At 46.9% G+C, this 18,026-nt stretch overlaps 3 protein-coding genes across 3 annotated transcripts; 2 read left to right on the top strand and 1 right to left on the bottom strand.

Annotated features, from left to right (window-relative positions):
- The first annotated feature begins 350 nt into the window (after window positions 1-350).
- LOC125712422 (rab5 GDP/GTP exchange factor-like) lies at window positions 351-7,713 on the top strand. The gene is made up of 9 exons (XM_048982455.1): window positions 351-482; window positions 2,019-2,193; window positions 2,709-2,881; window positions 3,937-4,103; window positions 4,756-4,837; window positions 4,928-5,060; window positions 5,176-5,267; window positions 5,341-5,597; window positions 5,945-7,713. The coding sequence occupies exons 2-9, from the start codon at window positions 2,021-2,023 to the stop codon at window positions 6,287-6,289; spliced, it is 1,422 nt and encodes a 473-aa protein (XP_048838412.1). The 5' UTR covers window positions 351-482; window positions 2,019-2,020; the 3' UTR covers window positions 6,290-7,713.
- Window positions 7,714-7,874: 161 nt separating this feature from the next.
- LOC125712427 (high affinity immunoglobulin gamma Fc receptor I-like) lies at window positions 7,875-10,911 on the top strand. The gene is made up of 6 exons (XM_048982459.1): window positions 7,875-8,200; window positions 8,296-8,331; window positions 8,448-8,744; window positions 9,369-9,635; window positions 9,737-10,018; window positions 10,118-10,911. The coding sequence occupies exons 1-6, from the start codon at window positions 8,167-8,169 to the stop codon at window positions 10,219-10,221; spliced, it is 1,020 nt and encodes a 339-aa protein (XP_048838416.1). The 5' UTR covers window positions 7,875-8,166; the 3' UTR covers window positions 10,222-10,911.
- Window positions 10,912-11,052: 141 nt separating this feature from the next.
- otol1b (otolin 1b) lies at window positions 11,053-16,644 on the bottom strand. The gene is given in 5 exon segments (XM_048982454.1): window positions 11,053-11,655; window positions 11,657-12,096; window positions 12,373-12,444; window positions 12,569-12,658; window positions 13,461-16,644. Coding segments are annotated over 5 exon segments (1,449 nt in total). The 5' UTR covers window positions 13,849-16,644; the 3' UTR covers window positions 11,053-11,196.
- Between the last annotated feature and the right edge of the window lie 1,382 nt (window positions 16,645-18,026).

Genomic DNA, 18,026 nt, shown 5'->3' with positions numbered 1-18,026 from the left:
TACCAGATAGTTTTCTGAATCTCTAACATGTAAGTTTGGCATTTTTTTGTAATTTACGAGTATTTTGTTTACAAGGCTCGAAAGCACTGCCGTAAAAACGAGTTACACGACTACTTTCCTTTGCCTTTTATACGAGTTTAGATATTATGTAACCGATACGAACGACGTTGTTCTTTACATTTGAATCGTAAATTGGTGTGTGAACTCGTGACATTTTAGTGGGGTATTATATGTATATGAAATCGATTGATCGGAATATTTTATTAAAATAAAGGCTATATGCAGAGCTGAAGCGTTTGAAATGTCAGGTTATGGAAAGGAAGGGGGCGGTGAGCTTGTAGTTACCCGGCCCAGCTGCGCGATGACGCGGGGGGAGGAGGAGGAGGAGGAAGACGGTGCCTCGCAGTGAGCCGACTGGGCAACTGCAGAAGAGGGTCGACCGGAGCAGCAGGAAGCGATCGGAGACCCCGGGGGGATTCCGGGTAGGAACGGGAAAAGTGCCGAGTGAACAGGTTGTTTTCGGGTCGCCTTAGCGGATGGGAAGGGTGTGTGTTTAGCCGTGGGGTGGGTGTGCTTCCGTACTCCTTCAGTCGGGTGGAGCGAAATAGATTAACTAGCTGTTATGTACTTTTTCCCCCAAATAAAACAAAAACAGTATCTTAAAAAACACCCACATTCCATTTCTAGTTCAGTGTTTGTAAACTACCAGTTGAATTATAGTTAACGCGAAATGACATTTCAAAACACGGCGGAGGTCTCTATAGACTCCGCCCCTGTTGCTTCTCTTGCTTTTTCGGTTTGGACTGTTTACTCAGGAGCTTCTGTCCCAGTGTATAGGAAGTGCCGGTCTGCAGTCACGGCAGCAGAAAGTTAGGGCAGATACTGGCGTTACCGTAAGGCAGCAATGGAGAGTCACCTACGGCGGGGCAGACTGTCTCAGACGGGAAAACGCACTCAGCTTAATATTTAATAAGTGGCGATTTACTGGCTGCTTCTGAACTTGGGTAGTGCCACAAGTGGAAACCGATTATTATAAGTGCTTATAGATGTTAAGTATAATTAGAATAATATGTGGTAATTGTATGGAAGCGAAGTGACTGGAATGTGAAATAAAAATACCGATGATCAAATGATTGGTACTGAGTCACGGTTGCGTGTCTGCGCTTCCTTCCACCTCCGTAGTGGTAGTTACACCACAGGCGAACTCGACTGACTGGCGAAAAGCTGGAATCGTCTGTTTCTAAGTTTATTTTCTTGCTGGGGATTGACCTGCAAAGGAAAACATTGCGCTGGACTCCATTGCCTGAATTAAGGGCACTTTTCCACCCCACCAAGCATATAGCGTTCTGTCCTAGCGATGCGATTTAGTTAATGAATATTGGGGTATTTATAAACAAAAAAGGAGTTCGTAAATTTCTCACAAACCAGTCTTCGAATTATATAAACGGCAAAGATATAATTGAGTATGATTGTCTCGGAGCATGCAGCGGAAGTAAACTTTAAACTGGTTTTTAAGCATCAGAATCTATAAAATGCATAATAATGCCAAGTTTTTTTCGTATGAGAGTAAAATTATTTTAACCCCCGCACTAGTGTCCGTACAGAATTGAAAGTAAGAAATACCTTATTTTTATATAGCTGACTAGCGATGTAAGAAGTGAATGTACATATCATACCATGTTTGTATTAATATTGCACATCGCCAAGCCCTATAATACACTACTATAAAACACTCCGCCTCGCGCTGTGATGTCATTCGGCGCCGGTTCCAGTATTTACGCCAGTGGAAAAGCAACAACTTGAGGTACTTTCTCGAAGTACCAAAAGTACGGTACCTGGTGTGGTGGAAAAACGCCCTAATACCCTACCCCCTTACAGAAATCTCTTTTCCATATTCCAAAGAACAACTACATCTTTTTGTCGTTTGAAATCAATTTATTCTTTGTATGCATATGGTCTTCTTCATATTGCTTTTAATATCTTTCGTTGCCTGTCTTGCTCTGGTCCTTCCATAAAAGAGATGAGTCAGAAATCGAAGCGCAGGGGGATCCATGTGGATCAGTCGGAGCTGCTGTGTAAGAAAGGATGCGGTTACTACGGCAACGCCGCCTGGAAGGGCTACTGCTCCAAATGCTGGAGAGAGGAGTACCAACATGGCCGGCAGATCCAGGAGGACCGCGAGCTGGCAGAGAGGTGAGGAGGTCCACAACTTAGATCATCACTGAATCCTCAGATGTGCTCCTATCATGCTAATTAACATGGCCGACGGCGCTTTCTGGTGACATTATTTGCCCCAAGTCTACCTCACCTGAGGGATCTCTGGTTAAAGTTTCATAAACTGGGGGTCAAATCTTCGCCCATCCTCACACACCTGACGGCATAACAAGTTTTGGCAAGCAGATGGAGCAGTGACCAGCTGCCACCTCTAGACCCAGTCGGAATCTTGCAGTTATACCATAGAAACCTGCAGTACTTCACTGGAATGTCCATCTGTACCACTAAGCAAAGACATGTCACTCTCATGAATGACTATCCGTAAAGAGTAAATGTCATTTAGTTCTAAATGTAGGACTTACCCTTCCCATAATACCTTTCTTATTATATGCAAATTATATTTGTGGATAGATAATGAGGATAACAGTTCCAGCTGCAGCCTTTGCCGGGGTGCAGGTGCTAATTAGTGTCTAATGAGTGTGATTCGCACCTAGGTTACAGAAGGAAGAGGATGCCGCCGCGTACAGTGTGCAACGGCCGACGCCCAAGCCGCCGTCTCTAGCGCACTTCTCGAAGTTTGAGGAGAAAAAGACCAATGAGAAGGCGCGCAAAGTGAACACGGTGAAGAAGTTCTTCAGCCCGTCGTCTCGCGCTGCATCCAAAAAAGGTACCGTGTGAAAAGGCCTTTGAAAAATGTACAGTGGGAAATTATGTCTGTTATTTTTTAATTTTTTTGACCTCTTTTGTGTACAGGCTATATTTTACGATTGTTGTGTTTTTTTCCCCATGGATACGAGCAGTCTGGCTCTGTATGCAAACTGTAGTGTGTATGAGTGAGCTGTCATGCTGGCCACCTGCACTGGAACACTGCATACAGATTCAGTCCAGTTGCCATGGATGATACAATCTGGCATCTCCTCGGCTGCGCAGACATTTCCTTTTTTGCAGCTGTTTGCAGTCCTGGGTCAACCCCGCCCCCCAGTGCTTTCTCAGTTTCTGTTTTAGTCCATTTCCACGCAGAGCTTTTCCCCCAGATACACGTCTGGTGATGTGTTCCTGGAATAGATCCTAACATTGTGTCGTTTGGGAATGACCAGCTTGTACCATGTAAGGTCTTGGTTCTGGTCTATATGTGGAGCTCTTAATGGAAATGCCTGTTCACCTTTATATTCCAATGTGTAAAATGATCCTACCTAAAAACACATAATGCGGGTGGAATTGTATGTAACGATGAATTCGCTAACAGAAGAATTAAAATGTCTTGCCTTCTTCCTTTTTAACATGTTTGGCTTTCTGTGCCTCGATATGATTAGTTAGCCCTGCTTAAAATCCCATCGTTAGCCTTGCGTAAAATCCCATCGTTAGCCCTGCTTAAAATCCCATCCCTGAGTCACACTGGGCTTTTCCCCTCTTCTGATCCAGCTGTGACACAGCCTGTTTAATGACTCAATTCGTGAGATTCCCACTTAGTTCTGTACTCGGAATCCACACTGACATTTAACGCCTGTCTCTTTAACTCCGGATATGTCTTCCTCTACATCTTTGTTAACCAGCTAACATATGTGAAGCAGTTGTGTTTTGATGAGCCAGGAGGTGCCTCGTGAGGTTGGTGTTATCAGCTGGCACGGCTTCACTAATCACAAGCAAGGTAGAAATAAACTTAAGGTCCTTCACAAGGTCGTCTCCCTGACGGGACTCTTTGCTGTTTGCCTGTGCTGTCAGGGAGTCCAGAGGGCAGGACCCCGAGTCCCTCTCTTACCCGGAAGGTCAGCATCGATACGGACCGTGCGTCGAGGGAGTTTCTGGACTTCCTGAGGAAGCTCCCGAGACTGGGCCCGGAAATCTACAAGCAGAGCAAGACGTTCACTGACAGCATGGCCAGTAAAGAGGTCAGTGAGGCACTAGAGGGGCGCGATGTCTCTGTCAGTTTCTCAAGACGCAGCCTCCAAGCTCAGGAGATAATTAGCTGGAATTAATTGAGCCGTTGATTTCAATTGCTTCAGTAGGGAGAGTATAACTATCTCGGAATCTTGTTCACAAATGAAGGAAGAAGGGAGCAGGAGATCGATCGGTGCAGCGTCGGCAGTAATGCGGATGCTGTGCTGTTCTGTCGTGCTAAAGAGGGAGCTGAGCCAGAAGGCAAAGCTATCAACTTACCGGTCGATCTATATTCCTACCCTCACCTATGGGCATGAGCTTTGGGTAGTGACTGAAAGAATGAGATCATGGATACAAATGGCCGAAATGAGATTATGTCTCTCGGCTGGCCTGGGAATACCTTGGTATTCCCCCGGTGGAGCTGGAGGACATGGCTGGTGAGAGGGAGGTCTGGGCATCCCCGCGGCCTGACCCTGGATGAGCGACAGAGGATGGATGGATTTAAAAAAAAAACTGCTTTTACTAAAATCACATTAAACCATTAGCTAAAATCAATTTGTCCTATTGCCTTAACCCAAATCATTGTAATAATGAAAAAGTGATTCTGAACACGTGTTGTTTTTCTACCTTTAAATACATGTCTGTTACTGTTTTGTTTTCAAGGACCTGGGTGCAGATGAGTCCTCTGAGTGCGTCCAGGACTTTTACCAGAGCCTCTCAGATCGCCTGCTTACTCACTGCAAAGGCAGGGCACGAGATTTGGGTCTGCTTTAGTGGGCATATGGTCGGCCTGGGCTGCCCTCTCTGAACACATGGTCTCATCTCTGTCTCTCAGGGTCCGCTGAGCGTGTGGAGCGGGTCATGGACCACGTGGAGAAGTACATAATGACTCGTCTCTATAAGAATGTCTTCTGCCCTGAAACCACAGATGATGAGAAGAGAGACTTGACCATACAGACGAGGATCAGGTGAGCTGCTTGTGGTGGCGATGCGTGTTTTTTAGGGCTCATGTATGGAGTTTTGTTGTCCTGCTCCTTCTTCCTGCTGGCCTGTGTGGACACACCTTCCTTCCCTTTGCTGCAGAGCCCTTCACTGGGTCACAGTGCACATGCTCGGCGTCCCTGTGGACGAGGAGATCCCCGAGGTCTCGGAAGATGTGCTTCAGGCCATCACAGGTGGGTAAGCGGTAGCCCTCTGGTCCGCTCTCCCGAGGAGGCCCTTGTATTGACCTTGTGTTGACCGTCCCAGAGATCATCCAGATGGATTCCATGCGAGTGCCCCGTGACAAGCTGGGATGCATCACCCGTTGCAGCAAACGCATCTTCAGCGCCATCATGATCAGCAAGCGGGAACCTGCGTCGGCCGACGACTTCCTGCCCGCCCTCATCTACGTGGTGCTGAAGGCCAACCCACCTCGCCTGCAGTCCAACATCCAGTACATCACCCGCTTCTGCAACCCCAGCCGGCTCATGAGTGGAGAAGATGGTTACTACTTTACCAACCTGGTAAGGGGCATGCCACACAGTCACCCAGACATACACACACACAGACATCGACACACGCAGACATACACACACACAGACACGCAGACACACACACACACAGACACGCAGACAGACATGCAGACATACACACACACATACACACACACAGACACGCAGACACACACACACACCGACACGCAGACATAGACACACATACAGACACACATAGACATCGGCACACACACACAGATAGACACAAATGTAGAAACCGACACACGCAGACACACACACATACGGCGATGCATACATAATCACACACAGGCGGACGTGATAATGCAGACCTCTGCTGTTTGTTCCTGGTCCCACAGTGCTGTGCGCTGGCCTTCATCGAGAAGCTTGATGCCCAGTCTCTGAACCTGAGCCCAGCTGAGTTTGAGCGCTACATGTCCGGCCAGGCGTGCCAGCCGGCGCCGGTCTCCGACAGTCTGGAGCTGCTGTTGGGGCTCGGGGTGCGTCAGGAGCGCGTGCTGGAGGGCGCCCAGCAGCTGGAGAGAGACCTCATCGACTGGCAGCGAGACGTGGAGCGCGAGGTCAAACAGGCTCTGGAGAAGCACCCTCTGCAGGGCCAGCAGAGCACGTCCGCCATTGACTCGGAAAACGTGGGCCAAGATTGCCTGCCGCCTCCGCTGCAGCCTCAGGTCCTCACTGGCTGATCCCCCCCCCCCGCCGCCTCCGCTGCAGCCTCAGGTCCTCACTGGCTGACCCCCCCCCCCCGCCACCCAGCTGACCCTACCATCCCCTTCTGAACATACCAGCTGACCGATCTTCACTCTTTACTTTCAGGAAAAGGCATGTAAATATGTTTACGTTTAGGGAACTACTTAGTTGATTGATTGCAAGGAAATGACATTTTTTGCAAATCTTCTTCATCTTATTTATAATATCCGTACACATATTTACATAAATGTGGTGCCTTCTCATTTGAGACCAACCATTTTTCAAGACAGCATTAAAAAAATGGATACATTTTTAATTTATTTCATACTCAATGCAAACAGTTTTTTTCTGCATTTTGCAAACTGACTTAGGCCGCCAAACTGACTTAGGGCATGAATTAATCGTAACTTGTGGTGAAAGTATGGTCATTGATTCAGTTTTTATTTAATTTAAACAATCATCGTATTGGTTCGGTACATAAAAATGCTGTTTGCAGCCAGTAAACGTTTACTGATGCCTCACTGTGCCTGTTTGAGTATAATTTACTCTTTGGGGTCATATGGACCCTGCTGGTATCTAGGACATTGTACCGTGGTTCATTGCTGCAGTGTGTTACAATGTCCTTTATGAACCTGTGTATTGCAACTGCTTAAAAAGACATATATTTCTCTGTTATTACCCATCCATCCTGTAGGGGGCAAATGTCTCCTCATAGTATTTAGTTATGTTTAATTTCCTTATTAATGTCTTGGTATTTTCATTTCTGTTTAATCTTTCGAATGGCTGCATGTCACTTTAAGAACGCGGTATAGTAACGCAGTTATTCTACGTAAGGTGGGGGGGGTTTTGGGACGATTTGAAATGAACGGATTTTCTAACCGTATTTAGGCAGTGGAAATTTGGTAAACTGGTGAATCTTTAGACTTTATTTAAGATTTATGTTTATAGTTTAATAAACGTTTAAATGCATACAAATGTATTCATTTTATTTCTGCGTGGAACATAAGCCGAACACGGTGTCTGTTATGTGCTTTTTAAAGCTGATTTAAGAAATATACTCAGAATTTTACTCTCACCCACAGTTTTCCCGGAATTTCATTTATCGGCTATATTGATAGCTTACATCTGTTTTCCGAAACCGCTGGCCATGTTCAGGTGTGCGGGGGATCTGGAGCCTCTCCCAGAAGCTACTGGCACAAGGCAGGGAATAAACAGGATGGGGCGCCTACCTGTCACGCCCACAATCTTTGCGTCACAGTTAATTTCGGATTAATATTTGAACTCGGCACAAATACTACTGTCAGATGCACCTGTTTTTATTTATGAAACAAGAAGAAAGTATATTATGTTCTATTTCGTTAGGAGTTGTTGCGTTTTATGCTCGGTTGCTGGTGTTTATTAAAATGGTTTATTTTAAAGACTCACAGAGCATTTTTGTCATCTTTAAGGGTCTTCATTACACTAGGTTTTTGTTTTCTTTATAGCTTTTGGTGTTCCAGAAACGTACACATTTTGTGATGCTGACCACAGAAATATCATACGAATTTTCACATCACATAAGGTTGTTGAGGAAAGGCCATTTTTGTTATAATTATTGTAGAATGTTGTAGAACACAGATATTTCACACAACACTGGTCCAGATTAAATTGCGCTTCGGACCGGAAACGCCAGATGTGTAGAAATGTTTGCTCTTCAGTCGCGTTTCTTTTCTCTAGAATGGAACAAATTACAGTTCTTGCACAATCAATCACAAGACTTGTTACCGGGGAAAGAATGCTTTTTGGGAAATCGAAACTGCCGGGAAAGTCTTCACGCCTTTTCCTGTCCTGAATATAAGGAGGGTCTTTCCCCGTTGACACTGATCCCAGCAAGATGATCCCAGTTCAGCCGCTTATGCTTTTTATAGGTACGTCAAGGAACTAATCATGCATATATGTGTGCAAACTACCGTTTGCTTTATACATTTTTCTAATCACCTGTTTTTCTGTTATTTCTGTGCAGTTATTTCAGTCGTGATTGTTCGGTCGTCATCTCAAGGTAAGCAATGTCAACGCAATACTTAATTTATTACTTAGATGGTGTATTATCGTGTTCTGTTGTTCTGCTGTGATCTGGCGTTACTTTGACGTTACATTCGCCCTGCCCACGCACAGATGAGCCACTTAGACCTACCTTGACGTTGGTCTGGGGCAACCAGCAACAACTGTTGGTCAGAGAGACCGCAACCATGCTCTGCACAATACCTGGAAACAAACACAGTAACTGGAAATACTGGTGGTTCAAAGACGGCCAGCCAATACGACAGTTCGGCTTGTACGATGACTTTTACACGCTGACCGCCAAACTTCCTCAGGACGGTGGTCTTTACACGTGCCAAGGCAGGACTAACACGACGGAGACCGAACTGCAGGACACACTGCAGAGCCATCCGCTAAAGATAGACGTGTCTGGTAAGCTGGTTTACTGTTGTAACTAACTTGTGTCTTGCGTGTAATAACTTACAGATATGAACTGGATGTATTCGTAATCTCTTAGAACTCTCACGATAAAGTACTTTATACATGCTACAGTTGGTCTTATGTATGCACTGTTAGAAAAAAGAGTACCAGTTTGTACCTTTGCTTGTCATTGGGGCTGTACCTTCAAGGGTCGGCCATTTGTACCATACAGCTGTAGGTAAATGTATCTTTTAATGTACAGAAATGGACTCTGGTGAACATTTTTGTATCATTTTGGGTACATTAATGTTGTTTGTACCTTGGGGATGTTCCTCAGAGTCCATTTCTCTACTTTGAAGTAAAAGGTATGTTTACCAGCAGTTAGGGTACAACTGGCAAACCCTACAATGGGGTACAGCCCCAGTGACAGGCAAAGGTACAAACTGGTGCCAGTTTTCTGACAGAGTGACATGTGACTCCAAACCGTCTTATCGCTCATTTTGGAACCTTAAAGGCTGAACATCATTCCAAAATATGACGCTGACCCCACTGGAAAGCTCAGCAGGGACGGTGACCGTTGTGTGTTGAGGAGTATCTTGGCATCTGTCTCACATGGACCCCTTTCTCCCCCTGTAGGTGGGTGGGTGGTATTGCAGGTCCCACCAGCACCCTTGCTGACTGGAGATAATGTCACTCTGACTTGCCGTGTCAGGGGCAAGAAGAGAGTGACAGAGGCGGTTTTCTTCAAAGACGGCTTGGAGTTACAGAGGCAGCTGAAGCCAAACCTGCATTTATCCTGCCTCACTAAGGAAGACCAGGGTGTCTATTGGTGTAGAGCCACCTGGTGGCAAGACTTTCAGTGGCACACATCGCAGTCATTGCCCGTTGAGGTGCCAATCAATGGTATGCCCTCCCTAATGTTAGCATATGAGAAAGGTGTTGGATTGTGGGAAAATGCTGTGTCTGTGTACTTTCTCCCTAACCCTGGATGTACTGTTCTACAGAGGTGTTGACCATGCCCCACCTGGCTGAGCTCCCTGCTACCTCTATCCCAACAGCAGCTATACTTATGGTGCCAGGTCCAGCTGAACAGCAGGGACCCAAACCTACAGCCACACTACCGCTTCTACGGAAACCATCAGAAGCCGTGCATGGTCACCGCAGAGGAGCTCCTCATCGTCACGGAGGCTGGGGTACAGCATACCGGGCTGTACCACTGCAGAGTGATTCTGAACAGACTGGGTTTGACCAAGCTGTGCAGGGAAGTGATGGTGGAGGTGGTGAAGGTGAGAATGCCTCCGTTGGCCCCTTCTCCACCAATGGTATATGCCACATGTTGTCCACTTAACCTGCAACTCTCCTTCTGTCACACTTTTCATTTTTAGATGCATCTGAGAGGGACCTCCAGCCCTTGAGCACTGAGAGACATCCTGACGGATCTAGCCGGTCTGACCTCCTCAAAGGTTGGATCCTGAGCAGGTCATTGTGAGTCTTGGACCCAGATACATTTTTCCCTTGAGGTTTTGGGTGTTACACTGCAGTTACAGTAATCATCTGTTGCTTTTCACTGGACTGCTCACCACAACCGAATTAAACTTTTTTGGATCCATGATCGCATGAGAATCAGCCAGTTTTTACTCGGAGATGATTCGCTGGATCTTTCTTCTGGCTGGACCAGAAGTTCGAAGAAAACATACAGGAAACGCAGACTTACTGCTTTGTGCCACAGGATCTGCAACGGCAGCAGTGAGTCAGGCTGCGGAGGAGTTCCTCTTTGTACACAGACTTCATTTATTTTTTTAAGAAGAGCTCCCCCTGCTGTCCACTGCTAGCACAAACAGGGCTGTTTAACTTTAGGGTGTTACACAAGCCAGCCTGCCAGGGTCCCTCACAAGTGGGGGGGGGTGATAACAGGTTTACTCCCATTCAGTTTTGAATCTGACTTTGTATTTAATTGATATTTTTAATGGTGGAAAGTTCCATCATCATGTAAAACTGAAAATGACTTTTGTGTTTATGATGAGCTGTCAGACATAAAATGTTTGCTATAATTCCAGCTGTACAGGGTTACATCTCATTCTGGTTTTATCAGTCAAGTATACTTTGGGCTAAATTTTGTACATTACAGTTGATTCTACTTGCTGAAAGAATGGTTAAAACAATAGAGAGACTAAATCCACGTTCTTCAAGTTGTTTTTATTACATGTACAAATGATTAACAGTATTTAGACAATTTGTAACAATTACACCAAAACACAATACTACAGACCATTTACAATTGTAAGCTTTTTAGATAGTTCCTCCACCTCGGTTTTGCACACTGCGTGATAAGACCCTTTACATGAGATCATCTTACGTTAAACATCTGTACAGAAAAGGCTGCCTGTTTTTCTGCAGTGTAATAAGGACCCTCGTCTTTGGAATGATGCTGCTGTCTAAAGCCGTGCGGTATAGAGCAGAGAGGTCAGACCTTGTCGGGGTAGAGCAGGAATCCCGTGAAGATGCTGTCATCCTCACTGCTGGAGTAAACCCCATTCCAGTCTCTTAGTGTCTCCACCCAGACCTGGTCCCCAGCTGCCAGCTGGAGCAGCACCAGACTGGAGGCCTGGTCGATGTCTTGTCCGTACAGCGAGTCCCTCGTTCGCACCTTCTTGACGCCGTTGACCAGCAGGGCTGCACGTAGGGGCCGGTTGCGTACGGTGATGTGGTAAGCGAAGACATAGACGCCCGGGTAGGTGCAATTGAACTTGCTGCTGGTGACGTCGTAATGCTCCTCGCCATTGTAAAAGACCTTGTCGAACTTGACCGGGAAGCCGGCCGGAGGAAAGGACTTGCTAGGGTACAGGCCCACGCTGAAGCCGGATCGTTTCAGGACCAGGTTTGCTCCCCGGGCCCCCTTAAAACCCCGCAGCCCCCGCTCCCCCCCTCAGCCCCGGGGAGCCTCTGTCTCCTTTTGGTCCGACAAACCCCCGAGCGCCGATGGGACCCGGAGGACCACGTGGACCCACTTCCCCTTTTTTACCTGGTGCTCCTGCTTCCCCAGAAGGTCCTGGCTCACCAGGGGGGCCCTGCCCACCAGCCTTGCCCAGGTAGCCTCCAGCTGCATCCGGACCCTGCAGCCCAGGGTCCCCCGGTTCCCCCTTCTGTCCCTTTTCCCCATAAGGCCCGCACTGCCCTTTGTCCCCCGAGTCACCTTTCTCACCCTTGTCTCCAGCCAGGCCCTGGGGTCCAGTTGCACCATCTTTCCCAGGGTCTCCTTTTTCACCTTTAGTCCCATTTTCACAGGGGTCTCCATTCTCGCCTCGGTCCCCTTTGAATCCTGGAAAGCCGGCATCTCCTTTCTCACCCTTGGAGCCGGTATCACCTGCAGAGGTAAAGGGTAAATGTCATTGCTGTGCAGGACCCCATCCGTGGGTATACAGTTAGTTGGTGCAAAGCACCGAAGCTGGCGTTTATGCATCTTTCCAAAGTCATGGTGACGATGTTGAACGATGGAAAAAAAAAAAAAATCCAAGATTTTTAAATTCAGTTTATTCAGTTTTACACACAGATGCACAACAGAGACACAACCACTAATAAGTCACCCAGAACGATCACAACAAGCACAAACAAAGGAGAGCTGAGTCCCTTGGTGGCATACCTTTCTCTCCCGGCTTCCCCAAGAGGCCGGGAATTCCAGCTAGGCCAGTGGTACCTTGGTCCCCTCTGTCACCTGACAGGATCAGCATAACACTCTCAGACACTTCGCTGCATATCTCACATGCAGTTAGCGGGCAGTGACTTGGATTTGTTTGTGGTTTCGGCTGCCTAACATGCTAATGGAGATCCCCCCTCACCCTTGTCTCCTTTCGGTCCAGTCGATCCGGACGGGCCCTGAGGTCCGGCCGGCCCCCTGGGTCCAACGTCCCCCTTCCCTCCAGGTGGCCCTGTAGCCCAACATCAGCATCACACACCTCCCTCCGAAATTCACTTCCCACAAAATGTTTCATTGCATCCACATTTTGTAACATGCAAGATCACAAGAGAGGAGAAGCAGGTTGTCTTGTACTTCTTTTTTTTAATGGATCCTAAGCGATCGGTAATTTAGAATTAACGTCTAGATTGTGACTCACAAACCTGATGTCTACACAACAGTCTTTCTCTGTTTTTTCTTATAGAAACACATTCAGTCACATGACACAGAACATGCCCAGCTCCCCTGGAAATACACTGACATCACAGCCTCCATTCATATCCTCCTCCATACTTTTCATAAATTCTTCCTGAAGTAAAATCACTGTGACAGCATTAAAATCCATCCAAATGCAGCCCACCACGTAACTGCACTTATCGCAAAGTATTTGTGGAGAGGACTGTCATCAAAGCTTCGTCAAATCGTTGTGAAAATATCATCAAGAGCGTAACAGGTGTATCTGAACTGAATATGGGCAGGATTTACTTCAAATGGACTTCAAATGCCTAGAGAAATGGACACAAAAGCCTGAAGGAACCGTTATTAGGAATGAACACAGTACAACAGAGGTATTATAGACCTGTTATGTTCAACTTGTCTGGAAAGGTTTACAGAAGCTTGTTGCAGCATGAGGACGTCAGTAAAAATCTGAAATGATCTGCAGCTAGAGCCGTGAAATAATGGGCCTGCTTCAGTAAACAGCACTGCCCAAGTCTGACTGGACAATCATTATCGCAACAGCCCAATACCAAGCATGATACGGCCCCTCCCTCTACCTGGTAAGCCTCTGTCCCCCTTCAGACCTTGGGGCCCTCTTTCTGGGGGACAGCATTCACAGAAGTTGAAGTAGCATTCGTTGTAGTCCAGGGTGTAGTTCTCATTTACAACATCGGGTGGTGCTGCAGTGTCGATGTAGAGTTCAGTGTAGAGAGGCGTCGTGCTGACTGCGGTTGTCAGAGCGGGTGTCGGACGGGGGGTCACTTTGGTCCACAGCCCGCTGATTCCTGTGGTGGTGGTCCGTAGCGGCTCCGGGACACTGGGAGGTTTCTTGGTGAACTGGTACTTGGGCCGCTGTGGGCCTTTGGGGATGGCCCCGGGCAACATGAGAACCAGCAGGAATACCACGGAGGTGAGGAAGACAAGCTGGCAAGTGAGCGTCCTCATTCTGAGATCCTGAAGCACGGCACCAGAAATCAATGCACTTTTACACAATATGCCGTTAACATAAATATAAGCGTATGTACAGACATAGTTCTTAAATATTCATAATTAAGATCATTTTTCATTACATTGGTTGCTAACTTGAAGGCTCCCAGGTTTATCCTCAGAAAACCTTTCACAGGTATCCTCACGGTTCAGCCCCTCACTCCAGACCATCAACCCAAGCAATGATTTATTTCAGCAGCTCCCAAGTTTCCACTGCCTGCAATGTTCTGTCCCCAAAACCCACAGGGTCACTCACCCTCTGCATGTGTATCACTTATTTTACGAAATGTACAAAATGAGACGTAACCCCTTAGCACTAAGACATAATTTCCTTGCAAAACCTTCTGTTTTAAAAAAAAGTCAATTTACTTTGTAAATATACAAACGTGTCAAAACCAGTTAGGAAATCCACAAACAGCGAAAAGCTTTCCAATAAAAACTCGGATCTCGTTCCACGTCGCACCAGCTGAGCTTTGGTGTTTGACGCCGTATCTGAGCCAATGCACTCCGGAATCCAATGCGCTTTAGTCACGGGAACGCAGCGAGATATTTACTCACATGCCGACTTACCTCTGCGCTGAGCTATTTATCGCCTGTCCATCACGTAACAGCACACTGAAGGGCAAAGATACCCCGAATCGACGCTTTTGATGTCATGGCGTTCCGGTAGCGCTGTGCCACCCGGCCAATCGGGGGGCTGGCGTTGGGGATTTGGGTGGCTTGAAATCTGAGGAGATGCTAATGTATGGGGTCCTGTTGGACCCAGCCAAGGCAGCAGCCTCCTTCTGTGCCCCTCTTGTGCTCTGGGTCTTTGTGACATTGGATATGAGGCTCTCACGCACCGCGCTCCCCCTCCACCAGCACCGGCACCCTTACGCTGCCCCCACTTCGCGCAACAAAACACCAGCGGGCAGCAGGGGCAGCAGAGGCGAGTCACCCAATACAGGAGAGGTTCGTCCAGCAGGCACTGAGCCTTGTAGGGGGCTTAAGAGTGGACCAAGGAGCTTCTCTGTTATGGGAAGGGGGCAGTGCTACACAAGGTCGAGCTAATCTGTGTCGGGGAGGAGGGAGGAGCCGCAGCACGCCTTAGTCGCTCTGTGCCAGTCACAGGTGAATAAGTCGTCTGACTAGAGCTAATGCTGAGACAGAACTATGTACTTACTCTGAAAAGGATGCCACCAATCTGAAGTGAGAGGCACTTTTAAGACGTTCTACATGTCAAGAACGAGAACACTCTCATTTTCTTATATTTCAAAAGCTTTACTCTTTCATCTGAACTGCGGATTATTTTTTATTTATTTTTTTTTCTCGTTAAGTGCAGTTGAAAATGAATCCCCCCCCGGCCCACACCTGCACAGTCCAGGCCCTGCAAAACACCGCCCTCCTTCACGTCTCAGAAGTTCGAGAGGGAACGGGGTGTCTTCAGGTAGGGCGAGCTGAGGCTAAGGGTCAAAGGGGGTAGAACATTCCATCATGGCGCGCATGGAAACACTCGACACTTCATAGTCTGCATGCGGAGGATGTGCCAGCGTTTAATCGATGAGTGCGGCGAGGCTCGGCCTTGCATGGTGCTGGTGACTCTCACGGTTAAAAAAAAAATAGGGTTAGGGTTAGGGGTGGCCCATGTGACCCACCTTACACTTCAGCTCTCCTCTCTCCTAGGATCATTTCCTTTTCCATTTGACTCAGCTGTAAAGTACAACAACAAGCTGCTAAATTAATATTTTATCATTTAAAATTTCATTTAAAAAGAGGAGGTGCGTGTTTGAAATGTAATCCGACCACAGTCTCTGAGTGTGAGTGATTTTGAGGGACCGGGGACCCTCAGTCACCCAGGGACACAAATCCATCCAGAACTTCATAAAAACAGCCATAATGGTGCCCCTTGCTTGGAGTGATGGGGGGGCTGTCACCTGAGACACTGTAACTGCAGCCCGCCAATTTAACGCATCAGGCTCATGCAGTAAGCTTCTAATGGAGTGCCCTCTGACCCCACAGATGGAGAGAGAGCCTGGGTAGCCATTTACTGCCTTAAAACATCCCCTGTTCTCTCACCATCTCTCTCACTAACTCTGTTTATATCTCTATGACTTCTTTTATTTAGTTCCAGTGAACAGTGTAATTAATACATTATTTATATCTCCGTGTGCTCGAGGTGCAAGCTTTTCAATACAGAGATTTCGACGATTCGTTCCACCCGGTTATCTGACTGTGGCCACACGAGGGCGCGCTTACTCTCCAATTTACGTGGCGTCAGGTCCCACAGCGAATCGATGAGGACGGAGCATGACGAACATATATATACGCAGGACAGAAACTCCCGACCGCGTCTCCCTGCCCAACATGCGGATGAGAAGAGGCAAGAACGTTCTGGTTAATGTTACTGTGAAAACTGAATTTTAAAAGTGCAGCCGCCTCATAGTTTAATTCAAACATTTAAAGGATAAGTAATCTCTAGTCTTATAATGTTGAATCCAACCGATTTTCCTCCCAGAGGCTAAATGATCAGAAAAGGACTTTAATTCTTCACCTGTAGGGTATATGTCTGGTTCCAATACCTCAGGTTCCCACAGGGTTTGCACTCAGGGTATCATAAACAGGTTCAGGTCCATTTATGACTTAACCCTTCCCATGCTGGACACAGACCGTTCAAAGCACTACACTCCAGCGAGACACTGAAGTCATTCAAGACCAGAACCACACACCACAAAAATAGCTTCTTCCCCTCAGCAGTTGAGCTCATCAAAAATGGCATTGTCCCCCCCCCCCCCCCCCCACTCTGCACGCACATAAACTGATTTTTGCACATCTGTCTATTCTACTTTCCAGATCACATATGGTGCCATTTCAACACTCAATTAATTTGCCGCCCCTTAAACATTTTAATATTTATTAATGGAATATTTCACAGCTTTTTCACTGCTTTTTGATCCCATCTTAGTACTTCTTACATTGTTACTCATTGTACTCAGTGTTGTTTAAGTACTGAGTACCACCGTACCACAGTAATTTCCTTCTAGGGTCAACCTACTCAGCAAAAAACTAAATTCTTATTCTGATTTACTGCTGACCAAAATACGCCCTATTCTGATGTGCAGGCGACAGGCAGAATCGTGAGTGTGATGCAGGCCCATCGATGATCCCAATATCGAACTGAGGAAGAGCAACTGAACCAGCCTGGACATCATCACAATGGCCTTTTATAAATGCTTAAGAAGACGCTGGAGCCACTGGTCCCTGCGTGGAGAACACGGGCCCCCCCACCAGCCAGGAAAAACCTGTGACCGAAATGCAAACTCATGCAGGAAATCCCTCCTCTGGTCTGATTAATGTGACCATTATGTAAAATCAAATTAAATCCACGCGGATTCGAAGGCCACGCCTGGGTGGTGTCACGGCGCCTTTGCCAAGTCTTATCTGACAGAGGCCCTCCTGTACACAGCGCTGCCCGCATACGCCCCACAGCCATGTACACATAGTTGCCACACTGGTGGCACTCGGTCAAAAGCGCCACATTAAATCCTTCCCACATTGCAACTAATTCTGGCCCAGATCTGCCCGCATCTCAAGTTTGGGCACCAGTGACATTTGGGCAGGACGGTCTGCGTTGAAATCTGTCTAAATGCTAAATGTCGGTCTGTATAGACTCTGAACGTGCGTCGGATCATATGCGTATGGTCAGTCACGCACCAGATGTACAACTGATGCGCTAAGAGTCTGAGGGATGATTGCCCCACATAGCAAGATGAGTCTGAAGCGGATCTGGGCCAAATGTTATTCAGAATTCGCTACAGATCCATAAACTGGATCTGGTCCAGCCTGTATCTGCACCAGTCAAAAGTAATTATATATATATATATATATATATATATATATATAACATATAACCATATACACAGGGCACATATAGTTGCTTCCACTTTGTTATAATACCACTAACAGTTGACTGTAGAATATTTAGTAGTGAGGAAATTTCACCAATGGACATATTGCACAGGTGGCATCCTATCACAGTACCACGCTTGGATTCACTGAGCTCCTGAGAGTGACCCATTCTTTTGCAAATGTTTGTAGAAGCAGTCTGCATGCCTAGGTGCTTGATTTTATACACCGGTGGCTATGGAAGTGACTGGAAC

Source organism: Brienomyrus brachyistius, chromosome 17 (genome assembly GCF_023856365.1).
Source record: "Brienomyrus brachyistius isolate T26 chromosome 17, BBRACH_0.4, whole genome shotgun sequence".
Lineage (NCBI taxonomy): Eukaryota > Metazoa > Chordata > Actinopteri > Osteoglossiformes > Mormyridae > Brienomyrus > Brienomyrus brachyistius.
Note: the sequence above shows the minus strand (reverse complement) of the source record. Positions and strands in the feature narration are given on the sequence as shown.

Excerpts from the sequence above, each read along its gene's own strand:
- LOC125712427 (XM_048982459.1), top strand. The coding sequence starts at position 8,167 with ATGATCCCAGTTCAGCCGCTTATGCTTTTTATAG. Across the intron at positions 8,201-8,295 it reads GCCGCTTATGCTTTTTATAG|TTATTTCAGTCGTGATTGTT; the intron begins GTACGTCAAGGA and ends ATTTCTGTGCAG. Across the intron at positions 10,019-10,117 it reads TGATGGTGGAGGTGGTGAAG|ATGCATCTGAGAGGGACCTC; the intron begins GTGAGAATGCCT and ends TTTCATTTTTAG.
- LOC125712422 (XM_048982455.1), top strand. The coding sequence starts at position 2,021 with ATGAGTCAGAAATCGAAGCGCAGGGGGATCCATGTGGATCAGTCGGAG. Across the intron at positions 2,194-2,708 it reads GACCGCGAGCTGGCAGAGAG|GTTACAGAAGGAAGAGGATG; the intron begins GTGAGGAGGTCC and ends ATTCGCACCTAG. Across the intron at positions 5,268-5,340 it reads TGTGCTTCAGGCCATCACAG|AGATCATCCAGATGGATTCC; the intron begins GTGGGTAAGCGG and ends TGACCGTCCCAG.